This window comes from Manacus candei, unplaced genomic scaffold (assembly GCF_025592945.1).
Source record: "Manacus candei isolate 608988 ecotype Guabito, Panama unplaced genomic scaffold, ASM2559294v1 h1tg000024l, whole genome shotgun sequence".
NCBI lineage: Eukaryota > Metazoa > Chordata > Aves > Passeriformes > Pipridae > Manacus > Manacus candei.
The window spans coordinates 3,520,777-3,547,046 of NW_026138072.1; the positions used below are offsets into that span (position 1 = coordinate 3,520,777).

The 26,270-nt window shown below is 41.1% G+C and overlaps 1 protein-coding gene across 6 annotated transcripts in view; it reads left to right on the forward strand.

The window, feature by feature from the left end:
• The window catches only part of ARHGEF28 (Rho guanine nucleotide exchange factor 28), a 117,961-nt gene that overhangs the window by 83,422 nt on the left and 8,269 nt on the right, over positions 1-26,270 (forward strand). For 5 of the 6 annotated variants that reach the window (XM_051788153.1, XM_051788151.1, XM_051788150.1 and 2 more), the window contains 6 exons: positions 451-633; positions 3,117-3,248; positions 3,829-3,914; positions 7,394-7,441; positions 9,225-9,704; positions 14,648-14,948. In XM_051788153.1, coding sequence (XP_051644113.1) covers positions 451-633; positions 3,117-3,248; positions 3,829-3,914; positions 7,394-7,441; positions 9,225-9,704; positions 14,648-14,948 — 1,230 coding nt within the window. The remainder of the gene's footprint in view (positions 1-450; positions 634-3,116; positions 3,249-3,828; positions 3,915-7,393; positions 7,442-9,224; positions 9,705-14,647; positions 14,949-26,270) is intronic. The other variant, XM_051788149.1, reaches the window with a different exon arrangement.

Below are 26,270 nucleotides of genomic sequence, written 5' to 3' on the forward strand. Positions count from 1 at the left end.
CTCTTTCCCCTACATCTAACTCCCAATCTTTGTACTGTTGCAAGAAGAAAAATTGCAGCAATGTCTGTCCTGTAGAGAGCCACAGGGAAGGGTACCCTCTGCTGAAAGCAGGTGTTCTTTGATGTGGAGGCCCTGAATCAGTGCACCTGAGCCAAGTAATTTTCCAGGATGCAACACTCACTTGTTATTGTGAGTGCAACAATCGGTAACTGAGGGCCCAAGAGGGCAGCCAAGGCCACATGATCAGGGTAGAGCTCTGGACCTCTATCAGGGTCTGTACCAGCTTTCATTAGGATGGACTATGGGATGAATTTGGTTCCTGGCCAGTTAAGAAAGGTTTAGCTTGAATTAGCAATATCTATGTGGCATAAAGCTTAGAAGGGTGAATGAGGAATGTGTTTCCCTGCAGCATAAAAAAATATTAATACGGTGTTCAATTTTGGTTGACAGAGTTGCTGAGTAATCAGGACCAGCAAATCTGCAATTATTTGGAAGAGAAGTTGCACGTGTATGCAGAACTGGGACATATGTGTGGGTTTGATAATGTTCGTGTAGAACCTCACCTCCTTATCAAACCTGATTCAGGAGAAACTCCACAGGCTGCTCCATTGCTGGCAGCAGCACTCAGAGAAGGTGAGTTTGCATGGGTAGAGTGGATTGGTGGCTCTTCACATGGACAGTGCGTTGTGTTGCAGCTCTGTCAAGTCTCAAGAACGGGCAGTGTCAAAACTTGTCAATGGATATTGAAATTTCTCAAGTTTATTCTTGTCAGATATAGGAGATAGTATCTGCCAGATTGTAAAATAAGGGATGTTTAGTGCATAGCATCAAAAGTGAGCATGCAGGGAAATAGAGTTAGGTTGTTAGCTGTACGCCTTGCGGTACAAATCTGTGAAGCACATAAAAAGTTGCAATATGATATTGCACCTGGTCCCTGACCTTCACCTACCTGGGCTAATTTGATGACACATCAGAATCATGTATGATCATATACAGATCAGTTCAGATTTACCAAGAAACACCTGCCAGAATCACTGTAGGAACCGTGTTTTTTCTGCCTATTATCTAACAGTGAGATGATAACCTTGGACCACCTATAGTAATGTCCTCTGAAGAAAGGAAGGGAGGGAATGGTATTTGTTGATACCTTCCCTGGCTGGAACTTCAGCTAAACTTCTGCTAAACTCAGCTGAAAAGAATTCTGGTAAACTGAGCCCTAATCACCTAAATTGAGACCTGTATGCTACTAACAACATTTCAAGTGATAAAGCAGTGAAGCCTGGTCTCCATCATCATTATAAAACCAGAGTGCTTTTTATTGATAAAAATTATTAAACTTGTGTAGGGAATATAAATCTGTGATGCAACAGTAAATAGTTAAAATGGCAGCCTATACTTACACACACTATTCTGCCCACTTTTTTATTTTTCACTTTCTCTCATGCTATTGTTGATGTTGATGATGTCTTGGATTTCAGTACTCTACAGCACTCTGTAGGAGCTTACAGTTGTTTACAGTGCAGAAAATTTGTGGGGACAATTTTCCAGGACAGAAATAGTCCCTGAGCTAATAGCAGACTGTAGGAATAAAGCATTGCTCTCAGTAGAGAAGGATAGAATTACAGAGAGCTTAAGCAAATTAGATATACACAAATCCATGAGATGAGATGAGATAAATCCAAGACTTCTTAGAGAGCTTGTTAATGTCGTTGTGAGGCTGTTTTCTGTCAGCTTTGAAAGATCACAGAGATCAGGAGAGGTTCCTGATGACTTGAAGAAGGCAAGCCTCACACTTCTCTTCAAGAAAGAATATATAGGGAACTACCAAACAGTCAGTCTCACCAGCATCTCTGAGATGGTGATAGAGAAAATCCTCCTGGAAACCATTTCCAAGAACGTGAAAGACATGAAGGTGATAGATTAACAGATTAATCTAGGGCAAGTTGTGTCTGACTAGCCTGATGGTTTTCATGATGAGAGAACAAGGTATGTTGGTTACCTTGACATCTGTGAGACCTTCAACATTACCTGCACTGGCTGTAGTATCCTTACATATGAACTGTTGTGAACTGCTTAACTGGATGGAAAACAGACTGGACTGCTGGGCTGAAGGGGTTGTGATCAATCATATGATGTCTGGCCAGTAACACGTTATTAGGGGATTTCCTTAGGGATGGATTCGGAGACCAGTACTGTTCAATGTATTTATTAATGCAGCTAACTATGGGATTGAGCACACTCTTAGCAAATTCATGACTGTCATTGAATGGGGCGGGATGTTCAGTGTGCTGGAGAGACCTCTACAAATTGGGAGAATGGGCTAAGAGGAACATCTAGGCGTTTTACAAAGACAAGTGCAAAATCCTGCATCTTGGGTGGAGTAATCCTGTGTATTGGTCCAGGCTGGACACTAACTAGATAGAAAACAGCTTTGTTTAAGTGGACCTGAAAGTCCTACTCGAGAGCTGGTTGACCATGAGGCAGCAGTGTGCTCTTGTGGCAAAGAGGGCCAACTGCTTCCTTGGCTGGTGCAATAGGAGGAGAGTTGCCAGCAAATTGGGGGAGGTGCCATGAAGTAGTGCTGGGCTTCTCTGGACAAGAGAGACATTGACAAAGTGGAGCAAATCCAGTGAAAGGCAACAGGATGACTAGGGTGCTGGAGGACATGACATCTGAGAAAAGCTGAGGTAGCTGGCTGTATGGGGTCTCATTACTGTCCACAGCTGCTTAATGGGAGAATACAGAGAAGCCAGGTTTTTTGCAGAGTCATGTGATGATAAAAGAAAAACACTTGGACGAGATGCAACAGTCAGATATTGGAACACCTGCAATTCCATTTAGCTGAAAGGAAAAATTATGTGCCATGGAGGTGTTAAAAACTGGAAGAAGTTGCTCAGGGAGACTGTGAAGTCACCATCTTTGAAGGAGTTAAGAGCTTGTATTTGCAAAGCTCTGAGCAGTGCAATTTAGTTTGACCAACTTTAAGTCAGATGTTGGACTAGAAGACCTCTGAAAGTCCCTTACGAGCTAAATTATTCTATGGTTCTATGCCACTGATTTATGTATTAAGGGGCTATTTACAGGGCCTCTGTAATTCAGCGTGTTTTCCTCTTTAGTTGAAAGTCTCCGTGAAGCTGTCATAACATCACATGTGAGCCAAACAGACAGATCACCAGAGGAAAGCATTGAGGAAATAAGTGTGAAGCATAGATTTACTGCCAATGAAAACTTGGAATCTCTTCTGGATGGTGAGTAAAATTTGATACTTTTACATATTCAGAGTGCTAAAACAATTGATACTGGATTGTTTTTTTGGAAAGTTTCTCAGCCTGTGGCAGAATCAATAACAAATAATACAATAAAAATTGTCTTTAGGTAGGTGCTCAAATATTATAAATTGTCATATAAATTGGTTGTAGGTATACTTTCTTGTCATTGTTGCTCAACTCCACAGCAAATCTATATTGTGGTATAGGCCATTTCCCAGGTTAGCTACTTTTTGTCAGGAGGCCTGAAACCAGGATTGACATTCCAATAATTTCAGCTGTAAAAGGTAGCATGAATTTCTTACAAAAAAAATTGCAAATAAAGTCCTGTGAAATCGTGCTAATTTTTAAGGTAGAAAAACTGGATTATGCCATATGTGCCATCCTGGCTTCCAAATTTGTTTTTACCCAGCCTAGAATCCATTTCATGATGCCAAATTATGTCAATCTCTATTTCAGCATCCTGTAAGTAACTGTAAAAAAGGATGCCACCTTCTGTTTTTCTAATCAGGATATGCTTTGATACCTTTCTTTTACATGTTCTTGGGGCTTTATTTGTTAGATGCAGAAATAAAAGAAGCTGCAGAATCATCAGAAATTGATCTCAGTGTTGAAAAGGAAATGGCAGGTCCCAATCTTGAGAATAAGGTATTGTAATCAATTTTTCTTTCTGCATTGCACATAGCATTCTGGGCACTGGGCATGTACATGCTGTCCAAATTTTTATGGTGTATCTAAAGGCTGTTCTAAAACAGAAAGCATGGGATAGGCATATTTCACTCAGATCCAGATAATTCAGTTTAATAGAGGACACTGAAATTAATAATAAAATTTTGAAAAGCAGTCATAAACGATCTGCAGAAGAATTTGCCTGCCAGACTTACAGATCAGGGAGTTGTAATAACAGGCAGTGCTTTCAAACCACTGGTTCAGGCCACTCAAAGCCTCATCCTTGTCTGTTGTCATTCAATAGATGCATCTCTATGGAGCAGACAATAGTGTTCCCTCTTCTCCCTCCTCCTATTCATAAGACAGTGAAAGTCTCCTGCAATGACAGAGACCTCAGCTAATGCAAGGAAGACTTATGCATTGGAAGAACTTCGTTCTAAGAACAGGCACATAAAATAGGATAGGTTTTCTTACACCAGCTTGCTTCAGAATTTTGAATTAAAACAAAATTGAGCAGTTAGAAAATAGAAGAGAAATTTCCTGTTTTTCAAAGTTCTGTGAGCAGACCTGGGGAAAAAAGCAAGATCAAAAGTCAGTACTGGACAAAATTAGGAATGACAAATTTCATGTAGCAGTAGAGTGTTGGAGTAAGCAGTGTGAATTACTGTGTGGAAAAAAGTGAACTGTAATTGAGTAGTTCTTAGGTAGAGAAGAAAGACCACAAAAGGAACAAAGGGAAGAGACAAGAACAGAAGATAAGTAACTTGAAATGGAAATTAAACTTTGCTAGAAAAGGAATTACTTAGCATTAGCATACTGTCTTTTCATCAGATCTGAAAGGAGGCTTGTGTGCCTGAAACCTTGAGTTTGTTTGTTTTCTGTATCTGGAAGACTTTTGCTAATACACTAATTTCCCGATAACCTGGCCTTATTTTGAGCTCTAGATCATTCTATTTACCAGTCTGCTGTGTTAGAAGGGAGAAGGAAGAAGATTGTGAGTGGAAACAATGGGTTGAAAACAAAAATCCAAGTGAGGGAGCAGAGAAGCTAGGTGAAGAAAAATAAAACAACTTAATAGAGGGTAGAGGGGCTCAGATTGAGCCCATTAAAAGTTCCAGAAGCTTCACATGAAAACTTTGCCAATGAGGTTATAGAGAGGATAGAGCCAGACTTTTCTCAGAGTTCCACAGCAAAAGGATGAGCGTCCAAGATTACAAGCTGCAGCAAGGGAAATTCTGACTGTATATAAGGAAAAAAACGCACTGCAAGGATGAGCAAGCAGGAACAGGTTGTCCAGAAAGGTTTTGGGGGTCTCTATCCTTGGACGTTTCCTGGATTTAACTGGAGAAGGACTTGAGAAACCTCCTCTAATCTATTTTTATTTGAAGCTATCCCTGCTCAAAAAGCTGAAGGGACCTGCACTCAACTCTTCCACCCTGTCATTATCCTATTATTCCACACCAAGTCATTATCCTGTTATTTATGGCCTATTATTTGGGCAAGGTTTGTGTCACATCTTACCATGTCAGAACCAGACTTACCAGGAGGTGGCAGAATGGGCAAAGAGGCAAGGCAAGGGTTTTCCAGGGTGATGGTTGTTCTGCCCTCTGTCAGTAGCTGGGTGTGCAGTCTTGGGATTGTGGAGTGCCAGTTCTGGACTCAGCCCAGTTAGCCTGGGAAAACAGGAGCTGGACAGGTGGAGCAAGAGTTTCTAGCTTGGGGATTAGATGCTGACTAGGCACTGGAAGGGAGAACGTTGCCTCTGAAACTTGAGAGGTCCCAAGCTGGTAGCTGTGAGAGATGGTCCCCTGTCTCCTCGCTCCTGTCTTGTAAACACATCCCTGTGGGAGTTGTCCAAAGCACAATGTAACATGCTCTGGGATCTCACTGTCCTCATGTCTCTGAACCAGGGTGCTGGGGAACAGTGGCAGGGAGGTGATGATAGCCCTCAGCACAGTTAAACACCTGAAATTATTGCTTTGCTCCTAGCTTGACTTACAGGGCATATGCTGAAGCTGTAGTGGTGCAGCAGTGATGCTGCTGTCACCTGGTCAGCTCAGCTAAACCTACCTCAGCCTCATTCCCTCAGTGCTTCAGTGCTGCAGTGAGAGGACCACAGGCACTGGGGCTGGCAATTTGCAGCTCCTTGATCAAGCCAAAACCAGTTAAGGCTTCCCCCTGCTACACATTTTTTTCAAATTAGAAAGGGCTTCAAGATCTGAAAGAAATTCTACTCTTGTTCAGTGTGTGGGCTCTACTTTGTGCACTCCCTCATCCTTCCAGCATCACCCTTTTTCTCTCTCTCTTGGCTCTGCTCTGCCTCATTGCCTGCTGCTCACCGTCCAGCAAAGGGACAGCAGAGCTGCTTTGTGCCTGTCCTTGTGCTGCCCAGAGACATCTGTGCAAAATCTGCTGCTTCTCATAGCAGAGCTGAGCAGTTTTATGGCTTGTGGATGCAATGAGGAGGAGGAGATGAAGATCTGGAGGGGGAATGGAAGGAAATACTAAAGGGAGATAATGTGAGAGAAAGAAGTGGAGGAAATGCTGCAGCTGGTGTTCCCTTTCCCCCATGCATGTCTGCTTTGAGCTGTGTTTGGAAGCCTGACATTTTTCATCTTCATTTTCAATTATTGCAGCTAAACGTAGCAGTTGCATTGCTCTCTGTGGTGTTAAATCACACTCAGTAGAGAACTTAGGAGAATCAGAGAGAAAACAAATACTCCCCAAACCCTGATCTGCTCCTATGAAAGAAGAAAAACTGTGGAAAGTGTGAAGTGGCTGTACCTTGCTGCAGGGGCAGAGTAGTAACCACGCTAGTGCATTTTGTAGAACATACTGGGCAAGCATCTTGCAGAATATCTAAGGCATTTGCCATAACCCACTGACATGACTCCTGCTAGTTTCTTACTGTGTTAGTATTTGTGTTTTTGAAGAGTCTCATGCTCTCTCATCCTACTGTAAGTAACCTAAACCTACTGTATTGTATATACAGAGGTCTGGTTACTGTCTTTCAAAACTGTCAAGTAAACAAAGAATGAATGGAAATGTCTTTTCTGTGTAGCATTTGTCACAAGAGATTAAAATTGTGGATGAAATATTTTTATTTTTACAGTTGTGCTTAGAATCTCTAGTGATTTCCATGGAAACTCCAGTGTTCATGAATTATTAGCCTTCATAGGTTACTGCTTCTGTTTTTTTCACATAAAGGTTTGACTCAGCATTGCATTTCTTAGAAATATGAATGTTTCCACTAGTTTAAAAAAAAATTACCTAGATGATACAATTTTGAAGTTAAAACCTACTTTTTAAAGCAACATATTTTTATTTTAGGAAGGAAGTATGAATTTCAAAGGATATACAGGCACAGAAGTGAGTTTATTTGAACCTCAGACACAATGTATTAACTATATAGTTCACAGTGGTCAAAGCTTTGAAAATCTTTCTCTTTTATTTTCTAGATTGTACAAGCAATCCAGAACTTAACCTGTCTCTTGTACAGCATACAGGTGACTATTCCATTGCTAACTTTATAGAGTAATTAGTCTTAATAATTTACTTCTTAAGATTTGTTTTCACGTCGCCCTACTTTTAGACATTATGTCGCTGCATACTGATCTCTACTGATTGTTGCATAAGTTGTCATAGAATATATTTTTAGTCTACATCAGTGGTAGGTTTCTGTTAAGAACTGAATAGTGCTTACTTGCTTGAAGATCAGGCCTCCCTCCCAGAAAAGGATGTTTATACAGTCTAAAAATCTAGCAGGAAAATAAAATGATGACCCTAATTGAACTGATGTCATTTCACATACAGATTTCTGAAATTATAGTACAAAATATTGAAAATTTTTAGTATTTTCTTTTGAGTGTTCTCCAGGCTAGTAGTAAACAGAGGCTCTGCCACTTAGATAGGAAACTCAACACATTTTAGATATTTCAATCTCAATTAAATACTTTGTATATTCTGTAGGTCCTTAGTCTGAAGTGTTTTCCTCTTTTATGCTGACTTTGAATGTTTTAACTTACTTTTTCTTATTTAGATGCAGTTTTTATAATTTTATTTTTAAATGTTTAATTTGAGCATGCTTTAATTTTTAGACCCTATTGACATTAGCATATTTCATAATAATTCTGGAAACCTTGGGCTTAGAATTTAAGTGGATTGAAGCAATGCAAAAGCCAAACGAAAAGCTTGTAATTCCGGCAAAATTTTTGAATAACTGAGAAACAGGGATAATAAAATAAGGCTTGGGTTCGTGCCTTGATTGTTCAGACCATGAACTGGCAGTAAGGTGCAGAGAAACAAGCAGAGGATCCTGTCCTTGCCCTGTTTGCAAATCACTGGAAGTGACCTAATACTGGAGGGAGAGCCAAAGAAAGTGGGGATTGTACATTGCACAAAGTTAAAAACTTTCTGGGGTGAACAGCATGGGGCGATGGGGGTGTGTGAATTCTCTGGGAATATCTGCTGAAATAGATTCCCATGCCAGCTCTTGAAGATAGGCGGTGCAATAAGTGCTTCAGCAGATCTAGGGCTTTCTTGCTTTTCTTTCTTCTTAATCCTAGCTATTTATTTTTGTGTTATTGGAGGGTGTCACAATCTTTAATGCAAACCATGTCACAACATTCTTGTGAAGGATGGAACATAGAGCCCTCGACTGTGAAATAGAAACTTCAGATTTGAAATTACTCCTATACACCAGATTATGCTTGTACTGATACCTTGATCAGGTGTGTGTAGTGGTATGGTCCTGGTGACATGGCTCTGTTGGCAGCTGCCTGTAGGACTGATGTTAATTAGATTGTGGTGCTGCAGGTTAGAAAGGAGAGCTTTGGGGTTGGAGTGAGCTGTGCTGGAAATAGTATGGGTTTATGTGTATAAGCCACATTAGGAATACTTGGGTGAGTATAGTATTCCCAATGCCTTAATGCTCTCTTTACCCATGAAAAATCATTTTTTCTATGTGTTTTAATATCCTCTAACACAACAGGACCCCAGCTGTAACTGAAGTGCATATCCACAGCTGTAACATAAACATGTGTAGTAATACTAAGTGTAAACCAGAACCATGTTAAAAATACTCAAAACAGTTGAGCTAGAAATAGCTCTTTGTAAAGGCATGATTACAGAATATTTTGTACTTGCTTGAGGAATTACCCCCCAAAAAGTATTAAGCACTGGTATTACAAGAGGTTAAAGCATTTTTATATAATGATTCTATGTAAAAACACAGCAATGGATTAATGCTGATATTTAAACATTTGTGTCTGATTTGATTGTGGGATCTAGGCAGCACTGGCTATCCAGGACAGCCACAGAGAGCTCCATAGGTTACTCCTGCAAGAGAATGAGAAGACTGGTCGGGGCCATGGTTCTCGGCTAAACATCCTCTTGGAGCAAGAAAAATATCAGAATCTGGAAAAGCAAAGGGTGGAACTGGCCAACATACACAAATTGAAGCAGCAGTTTCAGCAAGAGCAGCAGCGATGGCTGCGTGAATGCGACCAGCGGCAACGGGAGTGGGAGGCACAGGAGGCCCGTCTGGGGCAGTGGGAGCAAGAGTGTGGGTGCAAGGAGGAGCTGCTGGAAAGGAGCCAACAGAGACTGGCACTGCAGCTTCAGGAGTACCAGCAGAGCCTGGAAAGGCTCCAGGAGGGCCAGAAGATGGTGGAGAGAGAAAGAGACAATGTGAAAATGCAGAAGAAACTCTTATGGCACTGGAAGCATGGTCAGCAAAGCAACCTGTTTTCATCCAGAGTGGTCAATGAGGTGTGTGGTTCCCAACTGTAATTGTAAGCCTGATTGCAGACTTATAGACTTGCCTTGACAAATAGGCCAGTACATCTTGGGTTTCGTTGGTTGTTAATGTAACAAGTGAGCATGTGGGAAACTGGAGATTCAGGCATATCCAAGGATTTTCTTTGAATCTCATGAAGTTTAACCAGGGAAAGTGCAAAGTCCTGCCCCTGGGAAGGAGCAACCCAAGGCACAGTAGATCTACTCCAACTGGAAATCGGCTTGACCCTCTACAACTACCTGCAGGGAAGTTGTAGCAAGGTGAAGGTTTGGCATCTCTCCCAGGCAGCTAGTGACAGGAAAGAGGAAATGACCTCAAGATTAGGAAGAATTTCTTCACTGAAAGGGTGGTCAGGCATTGGAACAGGCTGCCCAAGGAGATGGTGGAGTCACCATCCCTGGAATTGTTCAGGAAACATGGCACTTTGTGCTATGGTTTAATTGACCACATGGTGATGTTTGGTCAAAGGTTGGACTCAATGATCTTGGAGGTCTTTTCCAGCCTTAATGATTCTTTGATTCTGTGAAAAGGACATGTGGATCCTGGGGGTCCATATTTAACGTGAGCAAGCAACATGACCTTGCTATAAAGGTGGCAGATGGTCTTCAGGGCTGCATTAGACAAAGTATTGCTAGTAAGTCAAGTGAGTGGATCCTTCTTCTCTTCTCTGGCCACCTGAACTACTATGTTCAGTCTGGCTCCCCAGTACCAGAAAGAGCTATGGGGTGGAGAGGGGGGTGGAGGTGGGAGAGAAGGTGTGATGGATGTCCAGTGAAGTGCCACAAAGATGTTTGGGCCATCTCTTCAGTGAGGAAAGGCTGAGACTGTTCAGCCTGGAGAAGAAATGATTCTTGTTATTGGGGGTTCTTATTCATCTATATAAATACCTAAATGGAGGGTCTAAAGAAGATGGAGCCAGGTTCTTTCCAGTGGTGCCCAGTGACAATGGGCACAAACAGAAACCCAGAAGGTTCCTTTTGAACATCAGGAAACACTTTTTTCCTTTGAGGGTAACTGATCCCTGGCACAGATTGCACAGGGGGATTGTAGACTCTTTATCATTGGAGATACTCAAAAGCTGCCTGGACACTGTCCTGGGCAACTGGCCCTGCCTGAGCAGAGGGACTGGACTAGATGACCTTCAGAGATCCCTTCCAACCCAAACTGTTCTGTGATTTTAAGCTGGATGCCCTACAAAAACCAAGGCTGATGTTCCTTAAATTGAGGCAAAGGAAATATGAGAATCTGTGCTTTATTCTGTTTTGCTACTGTGTTTTCAAGATACATTGTGTCTCTGTATCTTGTAGGAAAGCTAAAATGTTATAATGCTTAGGCATATATGGCTTTTAGTGAAGTTTTTGATTGTTGTCCTTGTTCCTGGACCACAGCACTGTCTCTAGTGAAGAAAAGGGGCACCTCCAGGAGTAGCAAACACCAAGCTCTTGTGACCCCCATGTGTCAGGCCCTGCTGTCCTGTTCCCCTGAAACAAGCAGCCCCTCAGGGGAAGAGGTTGGTATGTGGCTCCATCCCTGACAGCATAAATCCTTGGAGATGGTCATTATTAGGGGGTGCAATTTAAAGTAGCTCTGAAGCTGCTTGAGAGTTTAACACTAAAAACAATGAAGTTTTTGTTGAAGGTGAAGGGTACAGTCTGGCTCTGAAGGCAGCTGTCTTGGTGCTCACCTGCCAGGTGGGACCTCACCTCTAATCCCCTCCTCAATGGGTACAGTCTTGGTTTCCATTACTGATCTCTAAAGCACTTGAAATTCAAAACATTTTGTCTGACTTTTGCATATACTGAAAGCTCACTGACCCAAACAGCTTCTTTTTCCCCCTCATGTTCACGTAGAGGCTCTGTAGAGCCTTTCTTCAGGCCATCACCTCCATAGTTTTTCAGCTGGCACCCATAACAGGCAGAGACCATTTGGTGTCTAAGCCTGTGTCTGCATGAGGGTTGAAGGATTGGCCTCTGACCTCCCCCTTTTCATCCAGCCTCTGTGAACACCCTGTGGACATGACTTAGCCATATATATGCTTGCCAGGCCAAACAGCAAAGACACTTTTGAATCATAGAATCATAGAATCATAGAATCGATTGGGTTGGTAAAGTCCTCCGAGATCATCGAGTCCAACCCTCGGTCCAAATCCAGTCCATTTACTAGATCATGGCACTCAGTGCCACGTCCAATCTGCATTTAAAAATCTCCAGGGATGGTGAATCCACCACCTCTCTGGGCAGCCCATTCCAATGCCTGATTACTCTCTCTGTAAAGAATTTTCCCCTGATATCCAACTTAAATTTCCCCTGGTAGAGCTTAAGCCCATGCCCCCTTGTCCTATTGCTGAGTGCCTGAGAGAAGAGACCAACCCCTACCTGGCTAGAACTTCCCTTCAGGTAGTTATAGACGGTGATGAGGTCACCTCTGAGCCTCCTCTTCTCCAGGCTAAACAACCCCAGCTCCCTCAGCCTCTCCCCACAGGACTTGTGCTCCAGTCCCTTCACCAGCCTTGTTACTCTTCTCTGGACACACTCCAGCACCTCAATATCCTTCCTGAACTGAGGGGCCCAGAACTGAACACAATACTCAAGGTGTGGCCTCACCAACGCAGAGTACAGGGGAAGGATCACTTCCCTGGTCCTACTGGCCATGCTATTTTTGATACAGGACAAGATCCCATTGGCCTTCTTGGCCACCTGGGCACACTGCTGGCTCATGTTGAGCTTCCTGTCAATCAGTACCCCCAGGTCCCTTTCTGCCTGGCTGCTTTCCAGCCACTCTGTGCCCAGCCTGTAGTGCTGCTTGGGGTTGTTGTGGCCAAAGTGCAGGACCTGGCACTTGGCTTTATTGAACTTCATCCCATTGGAATCAGCCCATCTCTCAAGTCTATCCAGATCCCTCTGCAGAGCCCTCCTGCCTTCCAGCAGGTCGACACTCCCTCCCAATTTGGTGTCATCAGCAAATTTGCTGATGATGGACTCAATCCCCTCATCTAAATCATCAATAAAGATATTAAACAGAACTGGGCCCAACACAGATCCCTGGGGGACACCACTAGTGACCAGCCGCCAGCTGGATGCAGCTCCATTCACCAGCACTCTCTGGGCCCGACCCTCCAGCCAGCTCCTAATCCAGGAGAGGATACGCTTGTCCAAGCCATGGGCTCCCAGCTTTTCCAGGAGTATATTATGGGAGACAGTGTCAAAGGCCTTGCTGAAGTCCAGGTAGACACATCCACAGCTTTCCCCTCATCCACCAGGTGGGTCACCTGATCGTAAAAAAAGATCAAGTTGGTCAGACAGGACCTGCCCCTCCTAAACCCATGCTGGCTGGGTCCAATCCCTTGTCCATCCTGAAGGTGCTGTGTGATTGCACTCAGGATGATCTGCTCCATAACCCTGCCAGGCACCAAGGTCAGGCTGACAGGCCTGTAGTTGCCAGGGTCCTGCTTGCAGCCCTTTTTGTGGATTGGGGTGACATTCACCAACCTCCAATCATCTGGGACCTTCCCAGAGAGCCAGGACTGTTGGAAGATGATGGAGAGCGGTTTGGCAAGCTCTTCTGCCAGCTCCCTCATCACCCTGGGATGGATCCCGTCTGGTCCCATAGACTTGTTAGGATCCAGCTGGCTCAGTAAGTCGCTAACTACATCCTCCTGGAATACAGGAGGGCTATTCAGCTCTCTGTCTCTGTCTATCTGCTCTAGAGGCCAGTTGTCCTGAGGGCCACCTGTCTTACTGCTAAAAACTGAGGCAAAGTAGGTGTTAAGTACCTTTTTAGTAGTGTAGCGTGTGGTACCATTTTGACTTGTTTGGCAGTGCTTAAGAAGTGGTTATGAAAGCAAAACTGAACTTGCCCATCAGCTTTAAAGGATGTGATTTCTACAATCTTTTGAGGAGAGGAAGCTGAAACTTGATTGCTTGATGCAGGATTGCACAAACAGAGAGGCAAAATTATTAAATGCTGAGTGTCAGACAGTGGTAGTTCCTGTAATCTAGTATTTAATTTGTAAGACTAGTTGTATTTTTATTTCAAGTAGACTGTGTGGCTTTGTAGCTGTTTCTTGAGGTTGTCTTTGGCCTGTGTTTTCCACTACCATACTCCTTGCTGCAGCAGAGATAGCTGAGTGGTTGCCAGTCAACCAGTATTGCCAGCCCACTGTTTTTTTATGATACTGAACCTAGATAGTTTGGGTGACCGAATGTTGCAGTAACTCACACTGCTACTCCTGCTTTTTTTGTGATCTTGGCCTTAACAAACACCTACAGGCAGAAGGTCTACAGAATTTGCATTTTCGGCCCCTGGGAGCCATGGCTTGCTTGCTGAAAGCTGTTTACCATCCCTAGGTTGACTGCTGCTGTCCAGTTCTCTGTGATTACCTGTCTATGTGAGGCACAGTGTTATTTTTGGATTGCAGAGTACCCAGATTTACATATGTGAAGTGGTACCTTGTTCATCCGTGAGGCAAAATATTAACCCTCTGAGAGTAGTTGTCAGAGCTCAGTGCATCACAGCAGCAGTAGCAGTCCTTCATTATCTGTTATTTTGCAATTATTACTTGTTTTGAGGTGAGCTAAGGTAAGATCTGCTAGGTTATTACTGTTTATTCCTGAACACACATCAAATTTATCACGTTTGAGGTTAACGTCTGGCAAATTAGGTGACTATTTGCTATGAATTCTCATTCTGTGTGGCAGTTACTTTTATGTATCTTGGTATAAGGATTCTTCAGGATGATAGTCACAGTCATACGCTTTAGTTTCAGGTAGTGAGGAGCAGGGATTTGGACCTTATGATCTTTATGAGTCTCTTCCAACTTGAGATATTCTGTGATTCTATGATTCTGTTGCTCAGCAAAGGTGAAAATGCTGTTCTCTGTTTTGTTTATTTTTATTCTTTTTTCCCCCTTCTGCAGATAATGGGACGTAATCAATTGGACAGCTTAAATGGTGAAAATGAATTCTACTTCAATGAAGCTGTAGTATGTGTGTCTTTAAGGAGTCTCGACAGATCAGATTCTTCTCTCGTTTATGAAGATGGTGTGTTTGGGCTGAATACCTCAAATTCTGATGTAGCAAGGACTAGTGAAAATCAGGCGGACCTCAAAATGGACACTTCTTGTCAACCAGCATTAACCAGTGCACTGTGGAAATCCACTGATCCTTACCAGCATGTGTCTCTTTCCTGCAAAAACAACAAGGATTCCTTTAATAATGGTAATTAACACTTTATTTAATTAAGGAGTAGTATGAGCGGTTTGTCATCTCTCAGGATGAATAGTTCTAGGAACAAAGACATTTTGATATTGGTGGAAGCAATACATTTTGATAAAAAAATTGCATGCCTCTATGCAAGCTTTTTGAGGGTAGATGAGAAAAAAAGCAGAACAGAAGTACAGAAAACTTTTGTAAGAACCCACAAAACTCCTATTTATGTCTGTGTAACAGTACTCAGAATTTTGTTCTCTGCAAATCTTTTTCCAATGCTACCTTTTTTTCCTTCTGTGAGCTGAAGTCACTCTTTTTTCAAGTGCATTTTATTGTTTTAGAGCATGTGTGCATTACTTGATGATTTCTGGTTAGAATACCTCTTGATTTACCATCCTAGAATGATAATCAGTGTTCAAGTACCCTTTTCTTTCTTCATTGAAAAATAAAAATATCTTGAAAGACTCTTAGTTGTGAACAGAAAAATTATATCACTTCTAAGGGATAATGTAATCTTTGTCAATAAGCTATGTTACTAAAAATAGCTCTTTCTGCATTACCTTTCTTTATTCTTGTATTTTATCAGAACCTCCAAAGATATGTAGGTTGCATGGCAGTTATTGATGGTGGCTACCAAAATGAGAGGAAGAGGCTGCCTATTTGAGCACTGCATTGCACTGAAAATTCTTTGAAATACTTAAAAATACACTAATGAGAAACTCTAAACTGTCTGGGATTTATTTCTTGTGTTGCACAATGTTAGTTTTGATCTAATTTCTTTCATTAGTGTGAGAGGTAGAACAGCATGTAAAAACACAACAGCTAAAAGTCTTAGGGGACAATGGTGCACTTTTGGTGTAATAGAATAAGTAATCTGCTGGGGTTTTCCTGCACAGTTGTGAAATTCAGGGGAAACATGGCAAGTCAACACTGCAACAGTACCTGAGCTCCCCTTTTTTTGCAACTGGCAGTGCAAAATAACTTCTGTTTTCACACCAGCTTCATGCAGGTCAGGTCATAGCAAAGGCCAGTGGGCAGCAGAATTAGGAGCTGAAAACATACACAGGCTCAATGGATTTTAATTGTCTTAGAGCCTTGATTAAGGAACTTGTGCCTTAGTATTCTTTGTAATGTATTAAGCAGGCATCCACCACAGCCTTATTAGTCCTTGGTACGTGGGTTGCCAAAATAGCATTTTATAATCAAAGATAGGGCAGACTAGTCACATCACCAAAATCAGCAAACCAAGCTGATTAGTAAAAGAGATTAATATTTCTAAAAGTGTCTAAATAATTAGCCTAGTGAAACTCGTTCTAGTTTGACTGAAGTTGTCATTTTAGTGATAGGTTAGCTAAGCTAGAGCAAATTTGAAAAGGAACACATATGTGGGTTTAAACTTCTCAAAAGTATCTTAGCTTGCATTGGCAAGCATTCAGATGCAAGCTAACCAATACTTTCTGTTGAGCCCACATGAGAGCATCTGGTTTAATTAAACTGGCTTGTACCAGTTTAATTGCACTGATCTTAAGATAAACTGGAGGAGCTTCTGTATATAAAGACACCTACGATGGACCAGCTTTGTGTTAAGCTGTTGTCAGTTCATCTTGTGTAGACATCCTTATCTTGCCCTGGTAACATGGCAGTCTCAGCAGCTTGGGGACCAACACTGGCTACAAAGCCTGCCCAAGATGCTAGCAGGCTAGTATAAGTCTCTGGCTAATTCATGTCAGTAAAACCTGCAGTTAGTTACTGCCTGCATGGTGCCACAAGTTGCCTTATGCAAAGGAGTGAAGCAAATCCTTGCAGCATCCTCATGGTGCAGATGATGCTGTCAAGCCTACCAGTGCATTGCTGGAGCAGACAGGGCTGGAAACCTCTCCCTAGAGGGATGTACCATCACATTCTAAGTTGCATTTGTGATTCAAGTGACAAGTATTTTATGCTCTGATTGTGCAGTGCAAGAGACTGCATGGTTCAGACTTGCTTCTGTCATGCATCAGGAGCCACTCCACAGGGAGTGGGGAATGAGAAGAATTCTAAACTTCCCCCTAAAAGACAGATGGCATACAAAGCCCTAGGAAATGGCTCTGCACATGAAAATTAAGTAGATAGCTTGTTCCTAAGCTATGTGAATCAAGTTGAACAGTACAAACATTTCATACAAGGAAGCTGATTTTCTTTTTGCTGGGTATTTTTGGCTGTGCTTTTCCCCCAGAGAGTTTAGGAGAGTTTAAGAAGATCTCTGACCTTGTACCTCCACTTCCTTACACCTCTGCAGCATATAGTCAGTTCTGATCACTGTGAAGGAAAACCAGCTGAGATCCAATGAAAGACTAGAAAATATTTGAAAGTTAGCTGAAACTTTTAATATTTTCATGTGGTGAATGTTTCATAACGTTTTCATGCATTTTTCAACCAGCTTTATTTGTAAAGTCTCGTAATCATATTTCAAAAAACATTTCTAAATAATAAGTAAAAATAGAACTAAGAAACAAATACTGAGTATGGTTTACTGTATATGTCTACATACCACATACATACATGCCAGACCCAGTATATATTTAAAGTTTTTTGTGTACACAAAAGGAATTTCTTTATTTGATTAATTTTCCCACAATTATTAGGCATTCTGTAAGAAGTTTGCCCTGTCAAAGAAACCTTTAAATTATTTATAGAGAAGCACCACCTGAACACATTTCCAAGGAGTTAATCACACTGCATTCTACCATATGTTATGTACTATTCAATTAAACTTCATAAACATCCACAAATGGAAATGGTTACATTCCTCCAGTGCATAATTTTCCATTTATATTTTCTAAGGTAAGACATATGTCTCTTCACATAGGTAACATCGTGATTATATATCATTGTTTTATGTGTATGGGAGGGAACTATACCAAAGACCTTCAGGCAAGTTCCCACAAAGCTGAAACTGGCACAAGTACACTCTCTAGAAAAGGTGTGTCAGTCAACAGGAGGAAAATATGATTGAAAGAAAAATGTGTTAATGCTTTACACTAATGGTTATGAAATTATCTGCATGAAAGAAGACAAGTACTTTGGCTTCGGGAATCGGGAAGTATAGGTTTTGTGTCAGACTAGACGGAGAATTCAATAAATTATTCTTGCATTTAATTGACATGTCGGGTTACCTAGCTGAAGTGATGCCTTAGGATTTACCTGTGAATTCACCTCTTTGATTTCAGGAATCAGTGCAATTTTAATTCTTTTGAACTTTGAAGTGAACAGCATTGTTTGCTGATGTTACCTTTAACTTCTTTTATTCAGATGCTGTAGCTACAGAAATAGAGTTGAAAAGTGATAGATCTGGAAAACTGCACTGAAACTGGATTGAGGGAGGTTTTTTTCCTCAGACACTTAGCATGAAGGATCTTTATGTGTGGTATAGTGAAAAACATAGTTTAAATCTTTATGGGGAATGTACAAAAACCTGTAATGTCCAGAAACAGCTAAATGCAAAACTAGGGGGCAAAAATAGGACTCAATTTGGCTAATATAATTTTAATATTTTTAAAGGACAGAAATTTGTACATATATGCATATAAGCAAATTAGATAGTTTGATTTTGGAAAAATAGTCAATTTATAGTGGTTTCCATCAAAGTGAGTGGTTTCTAGACATGTAAGATATTTAATTTACAATAGAAAAAACCCCCAAAATTCCAGAACAACGTGTAATATCCTATAACTCCATTGTTTTTCCTTATTCTTTATATGAAATTTCCTTCCTATTTCTAAAGGCAAATTGTGCTAATGGTGGTTGGTCTGTTGAACCTGTTCTTAATACTGTAGATCAGATTCATTTGCTTTGGTTTTCCATTGGTAATTTAGATGAGGTTTGGAACAGCACATTTTTTGTCTGTGTGCTGGTTTTGGCTGGGATAGGTTAATTTTCTCCACAGTGGCTGTGTTTTGGATTTGTGCTCAACACAGTGTTGATAACATAGAGATGCCTCTGTTATTTCTGAGCAGTGATTACACAGAGCCAAGGCCTTTTCTCCTTTTTGGACTGCCACAGGAGTGTACTGGTGAGGAGACTGGAGGTGTATGGGAAATTAGAAGGAGACACAGCTGGGAGAGGTGACTGCAACTGACCAAATATTCCAGACCATATGACATCATGCTCAATATATAATGGGGGGGAGGAGAAAGAGAAAGAGGGAATGTTTGGAGTGGCATTTGTCCTCCTGAGTCACTGCTTCGTGTGATGGAGCTCTTCCCTCCTGGAAAGGGCTGAACACCTGCCTGCTCATGGGAAGCAGTGAATTAATTCCGTGTTTTGCTTTGCTTGCTTGTGTGGCTTTTGCTTTCACTATTAACCTGTCTTTATCTTAACCTGTCAGTTTTTTGACTTTTACCCTTCTGACTCTCTTCCCAGTCCTGCTGGTGGGGGAGTGAGAAAGCAGCTGTATGGGGCTTGGTGGCTGGCTGGGGCTAAATCATGACAGGCTATCTTAACATTGGTTATGGCCTAATGACATTGTATGGAAGTACCTCCTCTGTGTTTGCATCAGGGAGGTTAATTAAGAACAATGCTGTACGGGCCTGGCTCTTTTCTCATGTTTGTGTAAGACAAATTTGTTGCAGTCAGAAGAGGTATGCAATGTAAAGCTGATTCAAGTGTCATAAAAAACATGTGAAATATGCACATACAGGCTGTTTGCACCGGAACTGTAACTCATGGACTTACTCAGATGAGCTGTGACTACTGTTGCCAGCACTGGAGGTGGTTAATGGGATCCCATGTTGAGGACTACCTGTTAAATTGATTAGGGCCTCCTTGCATTCTCCCCCCCTCCAAAAAAAAAAGTTGTTGCATTTCTGCGTACGTGACCATTGTGAAATAATTTCTATACTGAAAGAACAAGTTGATGAAATAACTCCTTCTGAGTATATCTGACTTCCTCTTCTGAGCTGGAAATGTAATTGTATCCCATATAGCACACACTTTACATGTCTCCCGTTTAAACAGCATCCTTTGTAGTCAATGACAAGCCAACCCCTTATCATCTGCAGAATGGCATGTGAAGATGCTTTTCAGCCTATTTTAATGTTTTGCTGATGTGTTTCATAATATTTTTAATACTGCCATTTTTTTCACTGTTTGTCCTGCACAGTGAAAAAATTCTTTCTGTTGTTCTTTCATTTGAGAAGAGGGAAAGAGGGAAATCTTTTAAAAGTAAAGGATGACATGACCTGTGGAGCTCCCTGTTAGTCAGAGAGCCTCCTTAGCCAGTGTGATATTTTGAGGTACTTTCAATTTTTTGTCTTTTTTAACTGAGCAGATGCCACACTGAGAACATGCAATTAATTCCAAATTGCCCCTTCTGTGTTCAACAGACGCCTTCTACTCTTAGCATGGAATGGCTATATAGGTGAGCACAGAGCCCATTCAGTGCTCAGTGTAAGTTACAATGAGAATAAAATTAAATGGAAATATATAAGAACACGAAGTTGAGCAACATCAACACCCTCATCTTCCAAGTTCAAAATCACATCCCTTCATTAGAACAATTAAGATCTTACTTTTAATTCTGCAACATATAACAGCAAATTTGCCTTTTCTCCATACCACAAAACACTTGCGTTTCATGCTCTGATGTTCCCAGACATCAGTGCCTCTGGGGTACTTGGTGGAAGTGAATAAGAAAGGAAGTTTTTTTTTTCCTCTTGGGAATCACACTTCCATTTGTTTAAATCAAATGGCAAAAGGGATTAAATCACATGGCAGTGTGATACCAAAGTGAAAAATATGTCATTGTATGTCCCCTGCAATTAGTATATTTCAAGTAACATTTGCATTTCACCTCTGCAGCACTCAGGTTTGTTGTGGTTCTGTTATTGATTTTCTCATCTCAAAACACTTTTTCTCATTTCTGAATGTAACCACAGTACTTGCAGCACTATTACATAACCCTTTAATTAAGGCAACTAATGATATTTTGGTTTTATTTTGTACACTAATATAAGTACAGAATTTCCTGTGTAATGCCTGTCTGATTTTATTCTTTCTAGTATCTTCTCATTTAGAGTCTATTCATTAGGAGGGAAGTTTAAAACAGTGCACATCTTTAAGGTGATGAATGGATTAAAGACACTGTCACTCCCTGTCTTTTGAGGTACCACTGGTGTTGGTGTAAATCTGCACACCACACTAGGTTTCATTGTCTGCAGACTTCTTAAACAGCAACAAGATGATGGGTCAAATCTTTCTTATTTTCCTCTCATTTATGGTTCCAACAACTTTTGCATAGTGGTTTTTGAAGTTGGTTGAATTACTGGTGTCAGTGAAACTGGAGTGGTTTGGACCATCTCTCTCATGAGCAGATTTATTCTTTACTTAGGTAGCATATTCCAGTGGGTGACTGTTTCAGGGAAGTAGGAGGAGGGAAAGGAGCACATTTTGAAGCAGAAGACCCTGAGCAGAGGGTCTTTAGCCAGACAGTTGGTTTGTAGCTCAGGGTTGTGTAGAGCTGTGACTTTGACAGCAAATTCACGGGAAAACAGGTGATCCCTGAGGAAAAGAGTCACAAAACAAGAGTCTTGTGGCTTGGTTGATGGCAGGAAGGTACCTTGGGAGGTCTTTGTTTCCTTGGGAAATGTGATCTGTAGGTGGAGACCTGGTTGTGTGCCCTGCTTTAGTACATTAAATATGTTTTTTTATGTGTTTTGTAATAGAGTTTTGACATAGATGCAGAAGCGTGAATAAATAATGCATCCAAATGTCTGGGAGAAGCTGTTTATGGATGATCAAATTTTGCAAGACACTGAGCATGCAAGCACACCTCCTACAATCATGTAGCTGAATCACCAAGTGTATCTGTCTGGTTTATTTTGAAAAGTACAATCTCATTTTAATTATTTAGTAAAATACTTTACATATTCCAGGAAATGGCCTGTAGCATGTTGCGTAAAAGTAATGAAGTCTTATTAATATGAAACCTCATCATCATCTGCTGTTAAATATTTACTGAGAAACTGGTGAAGATTTTCTATCTTTTTCTGGCATTCATCATGGGAGCACCCAGTTGCCATCCAAATCCTTCTCCTGATGCTGCAGAAAACTTTCCTTTGGGTGTAAATTTTTGGGGGGGCAGTAGAGGTGAAGAGCTTTGATGTTGATATGGAAGTTGTTTTCAGTTTAATCAAATAGGAAGACTTCCAACAGTCACCTGCTGAGATTCCTTGAGTGTCCCGCGGAAGTCTGATCTAGAGCTGGAACATAAATGATACGATGATAGATGTAATTGGTCCATATTTGCTTAGGGTCTGTCATAGAAAAATAAAAAATATATGCCTTTAAATATCATTGAATTTACTCTGTGATAAAGAATACATGACAGACAGGGAAGGTGGTATATTTTTCAAAGATGAAAAGAGATTTTATTTTCTTTTATTAATTGAGCTTGAAAATTGCAGGGTAATTGTTCCTGAAAGCAAAACTTCAGAGAAGGTATCTCCTGTACAGGGCAACTTGCCATTGCAGCACAATGCCACTGAGAAGGTGATGAAGGTCTAAGAAAGGCTTCAGCATTAAACACAGACAGTTTTGAACTGAAAGTGAAATTAATACAGGAGGGTGTTTTAAAACCTGTGAGGAAGGCAAGGTAGAAGAATGAGGTGATAAATTTGGGCTTAAGGATAAGACCAGTGTATCTCATAGCAGAGAGAAGTGGGAACAGAAGTAAGGAAAGTGGATCTGAGCACTCTTCATGCACTCATGCAAAGCACTTGGCTGAAGAGATGCTTATTCGATAATTGTGCTTTTTTTGACTTTGTACAATTTTTCCTTTAGCTTTTATGCAGACTGTTCTCACATCAATTACATGTTCACAGAACTTTTACCAAGCAATTAAAAAGGGCTACCATTTCAAAATATTCAATTGCACCCTCAAAATTCCTATGCTTATGATGCAAAACTTGGGGAATATGCTGCTTTTCAGTTTTTGATGGGTTTTTCTTCAATGGCTGCAAGAAGAAAACATCAGCACATATACTTCCTGCCAATCTGGCTAAAAATGGATAAAAAGGGCTGTGCTAATACTCAAACTGCAGTAGAAAATTAGCAAATATTTCCTTCAGTTTTGAGCTCAGAAGAGAACAATTACCTCTGTGATTATCAGATAAGAGGCTTCTCTCAGATGCTCACTCTTGTAGTAATGCCCATATTTTTTCCTCTATTAATCAAGATCCACAGCTCTATTAAAGGGTAAGATTAGCATGTAATTGATTTGAAACAGGTGCTTTACCTTATTTTTAATTCTGTGGCAATTCTGTATATTGACTTGGTATTCTTCTGCTACTCTCTTTAAGCTTTTATGAGTAAGAAGTAGTGGATCTGGTTTGTTGTCGGGACATTACCCTATAAAACCAAGGTGCTTAGGAGGAGACCTGAGTGTTTTATATATTACCTCCCCCTTTTGGCTTTTGTAATCCAGCTGTACCCTTCTGCTACTCAAGAAAATGTTTGCCAAACTCCAGAGCACACTCCTTTGTGTTGCACCTGAAAGACTGGCCAAATGCCAGGGACTGAACTGATTTTTTTTGCCAAGGTCTTTGATTTTACATTTATTTCAAAGTGAAATTGTAGTTAAAAAAACCCCAACAAAACAATTCACAATCAAAAAGCATCCATAAAATATGAGGCAAAGTTAATCAACAGAATAACATCTGTGTGTGGTAACAAAGAGCTCAAAAGAACAGTTTTGATGTGTAAATGTCCCCTTTTGTTTCAAAGGGAATGAATTCATGTGCCAGAGACAGTGTTTTTCCAGGATTAATATGGTAACCGTTTCTCTCTTGGGGAGGGAAGGAGAGAAGGCCTCACTGTAGTGTTTTCTTTTCAGGGTACAAATTGGGGCAGAGTGTGAGGGAGGTGTGGGGATGTGCTGGCCAGCTGCAGAAAGGGGAGCTGGTTTCATCATCTGCTGAGTCCTTGAAAGTGCTCTTTGGGTCTGTAACTTTATGGGGTTTCTGTTTCTCCAGCAAACACTGAAACAGGAGTGTTCCTCACTGATGGTAGTTTGTTTTGACTTCAGTTTGCTGGCAAATATGGCTTCTGCAGATTATGGGCTGAGAGGAAATGGTTGCAGCCCACTTCATACACACCCACATTAGACACCCGAAGTGGGAGGCTGGTTTCCAGTGCATACCACTGCTGTCAGTGGACAGGCGAGTTGCCCATGCCCCTGGAGACGTGCCCTGTGTGGGCGCCCTGGGTGGAGCAGTGGCCCGAGGCGGCAGCTGGTCACGTTCCTTGTGATCCTTTGTAGTAAGGGTGTTCTTGGGGTTTTATGGTTCTTTCCTCTTGATCATTTGAGTGCAGCTGTGTTTAATGAGCTGGAAAAGAAGTAGGTCAATAAAACATGTGTTCATTGTTAGCAGAATACCTGTTGGACCATGTGTGTGTCTGTAATTGACCATCTAAAGCTTCAAAGCTTAGTGCAAAGACAATTTAATAAGGAATTCATACCTAAATAAATTATAATTAAGCAGAAGCAGACAGCTGTCAGGCAGTATGCCCTGCTGAGGTGAGACTGTGGGCATGTAATGCACAGACAAGTTATGATTTCAAGCCAGGCCTATTTTTAAGTCTCTCTTATTGATATGCATTAGAAAATAGCATGCCAAAAGCAGCTGATAACATAGCCATGTAAGTAGGTTAAAATTTTAATTGACCCAGGGGCATGCTATGAACTTGATGTTAAAGAGGTGTCACTGTCATTGTCTGAGCTTGAGTTGTTTTTAAAATCTTTTCTTTGGTAACACCAGTGTTAGAAATAGTATATTTATTGAACTTTAATAAAAGAAAAGATGGTCGCATCATCACATTACTCCAAAACCTGGAGCTTTAAGACAAGTATGAGTTGGAACTTCATGATAAGTGCAGTTTTGGTGGAATAAATTATATTTTGTCTTAGCCAAGAATTTGATCCAAATTCTCTAGACCAAACTTTTCTAAAAAAATTATGAGGCAAAACCTGAAAACTGAACTGCATTGTTTTACCTAAGACAACAACTACACAAAGAGCAGAAACATGCAGAATAATGGCATTCCCAGTAATTTTACCATGATCAAAAATCTAAAGTACAGACGTGGAGAAGAGTTATGTTACAGACCTTATTCATCACAGACTTTGAATTCTTTCTGTTCTTTGTCTTGTAACAAAAAAATGAACCAAAAGCTGATAAGACTAATTAATGTAGGCTCTATTATGATATAATTCCTCATCTGCTTTTTGTGTAAAGACCTCTTATTCATGAAGGTGCTTGTTTGCCTAAGAAATGCAACTGCTCCTTTTTCACAGGGTTGGGCTGGCTAAAAGCAAATAACAGCATTAAAATACCCAGATTGATTTCCTGCCTTATTTAGTCAGCTGGGAAATAGATTAGGCTCCTCTTTCCTTGGTAACTTTAGTAAAAATATTTTTCCCAGTGTTTTTTGAGACCCAGTGCCAAATTCAGTTCCTGCTGTGCAGTGAGCTTTATTGAGGTGCGAAGGGCCTTGTTTGACCACGGTATGTGAGATCTCAACTCCTAGCGAAATTGCTGGGAATTCTTCTCAGATCCTCAAAGCTTACAGATGACTTATCTGTAGCAAGTGTTCTGAACTGGCACAGTAGCAGCAGTGTCCTAGTTGTTCCAGGGTGATGGCAAAGCGTGTGCATTTTGCACACGATGTTTATTCCCTTTCTCCCACCAACCATAAACGACTAAACTTGTAGTATGGAAAATCCATCGCAAATTAGGAAAGTCTTAGTAGGCTTTAAAAAAAGCAATCAAAACTGATGCCTTTCATGGTGAGGAAAGGGAAAGAGGCTGAGGTGCCTGGAGTTCCCTGGGGAATTGGCTGGCTGTCACTAATGAGTCTGCATGGAAACCACTGGGAGCATTGTTAGAGACAAGGAGGTGCTGTGGGATTTGCCGATGGGGACTTTCAGTGGAGCCCGTGGGGGTTAGGTTGTCATTAGATATTGAACAGTAATGGCAAATGAGAGCCTGTTACTCTTGAATTCCTTTGAATATCCCAGACCTGGTAGACTTAGCACTGTTTTTTAGGTGTCTGTTTTTGCTTTGCATTATGCATGAGTGCCAGTGGGGGGATTAAATAGAGCAGCTCTGCCATTTCACATAACGGTGGCCTGAAGCTGATGTGTCAGCTGTCAGTCCAGATGAACTGGGTACCAGTTATTATAAATACATGTAAAACCAAAACCTAACTTTATTTATTATTTTCAGAGGAGTAATGGCTTTGAGACTATTTGACATATTTGTTGCTAGAAGTGGCAGAAATCTCTCTTCATTTAAT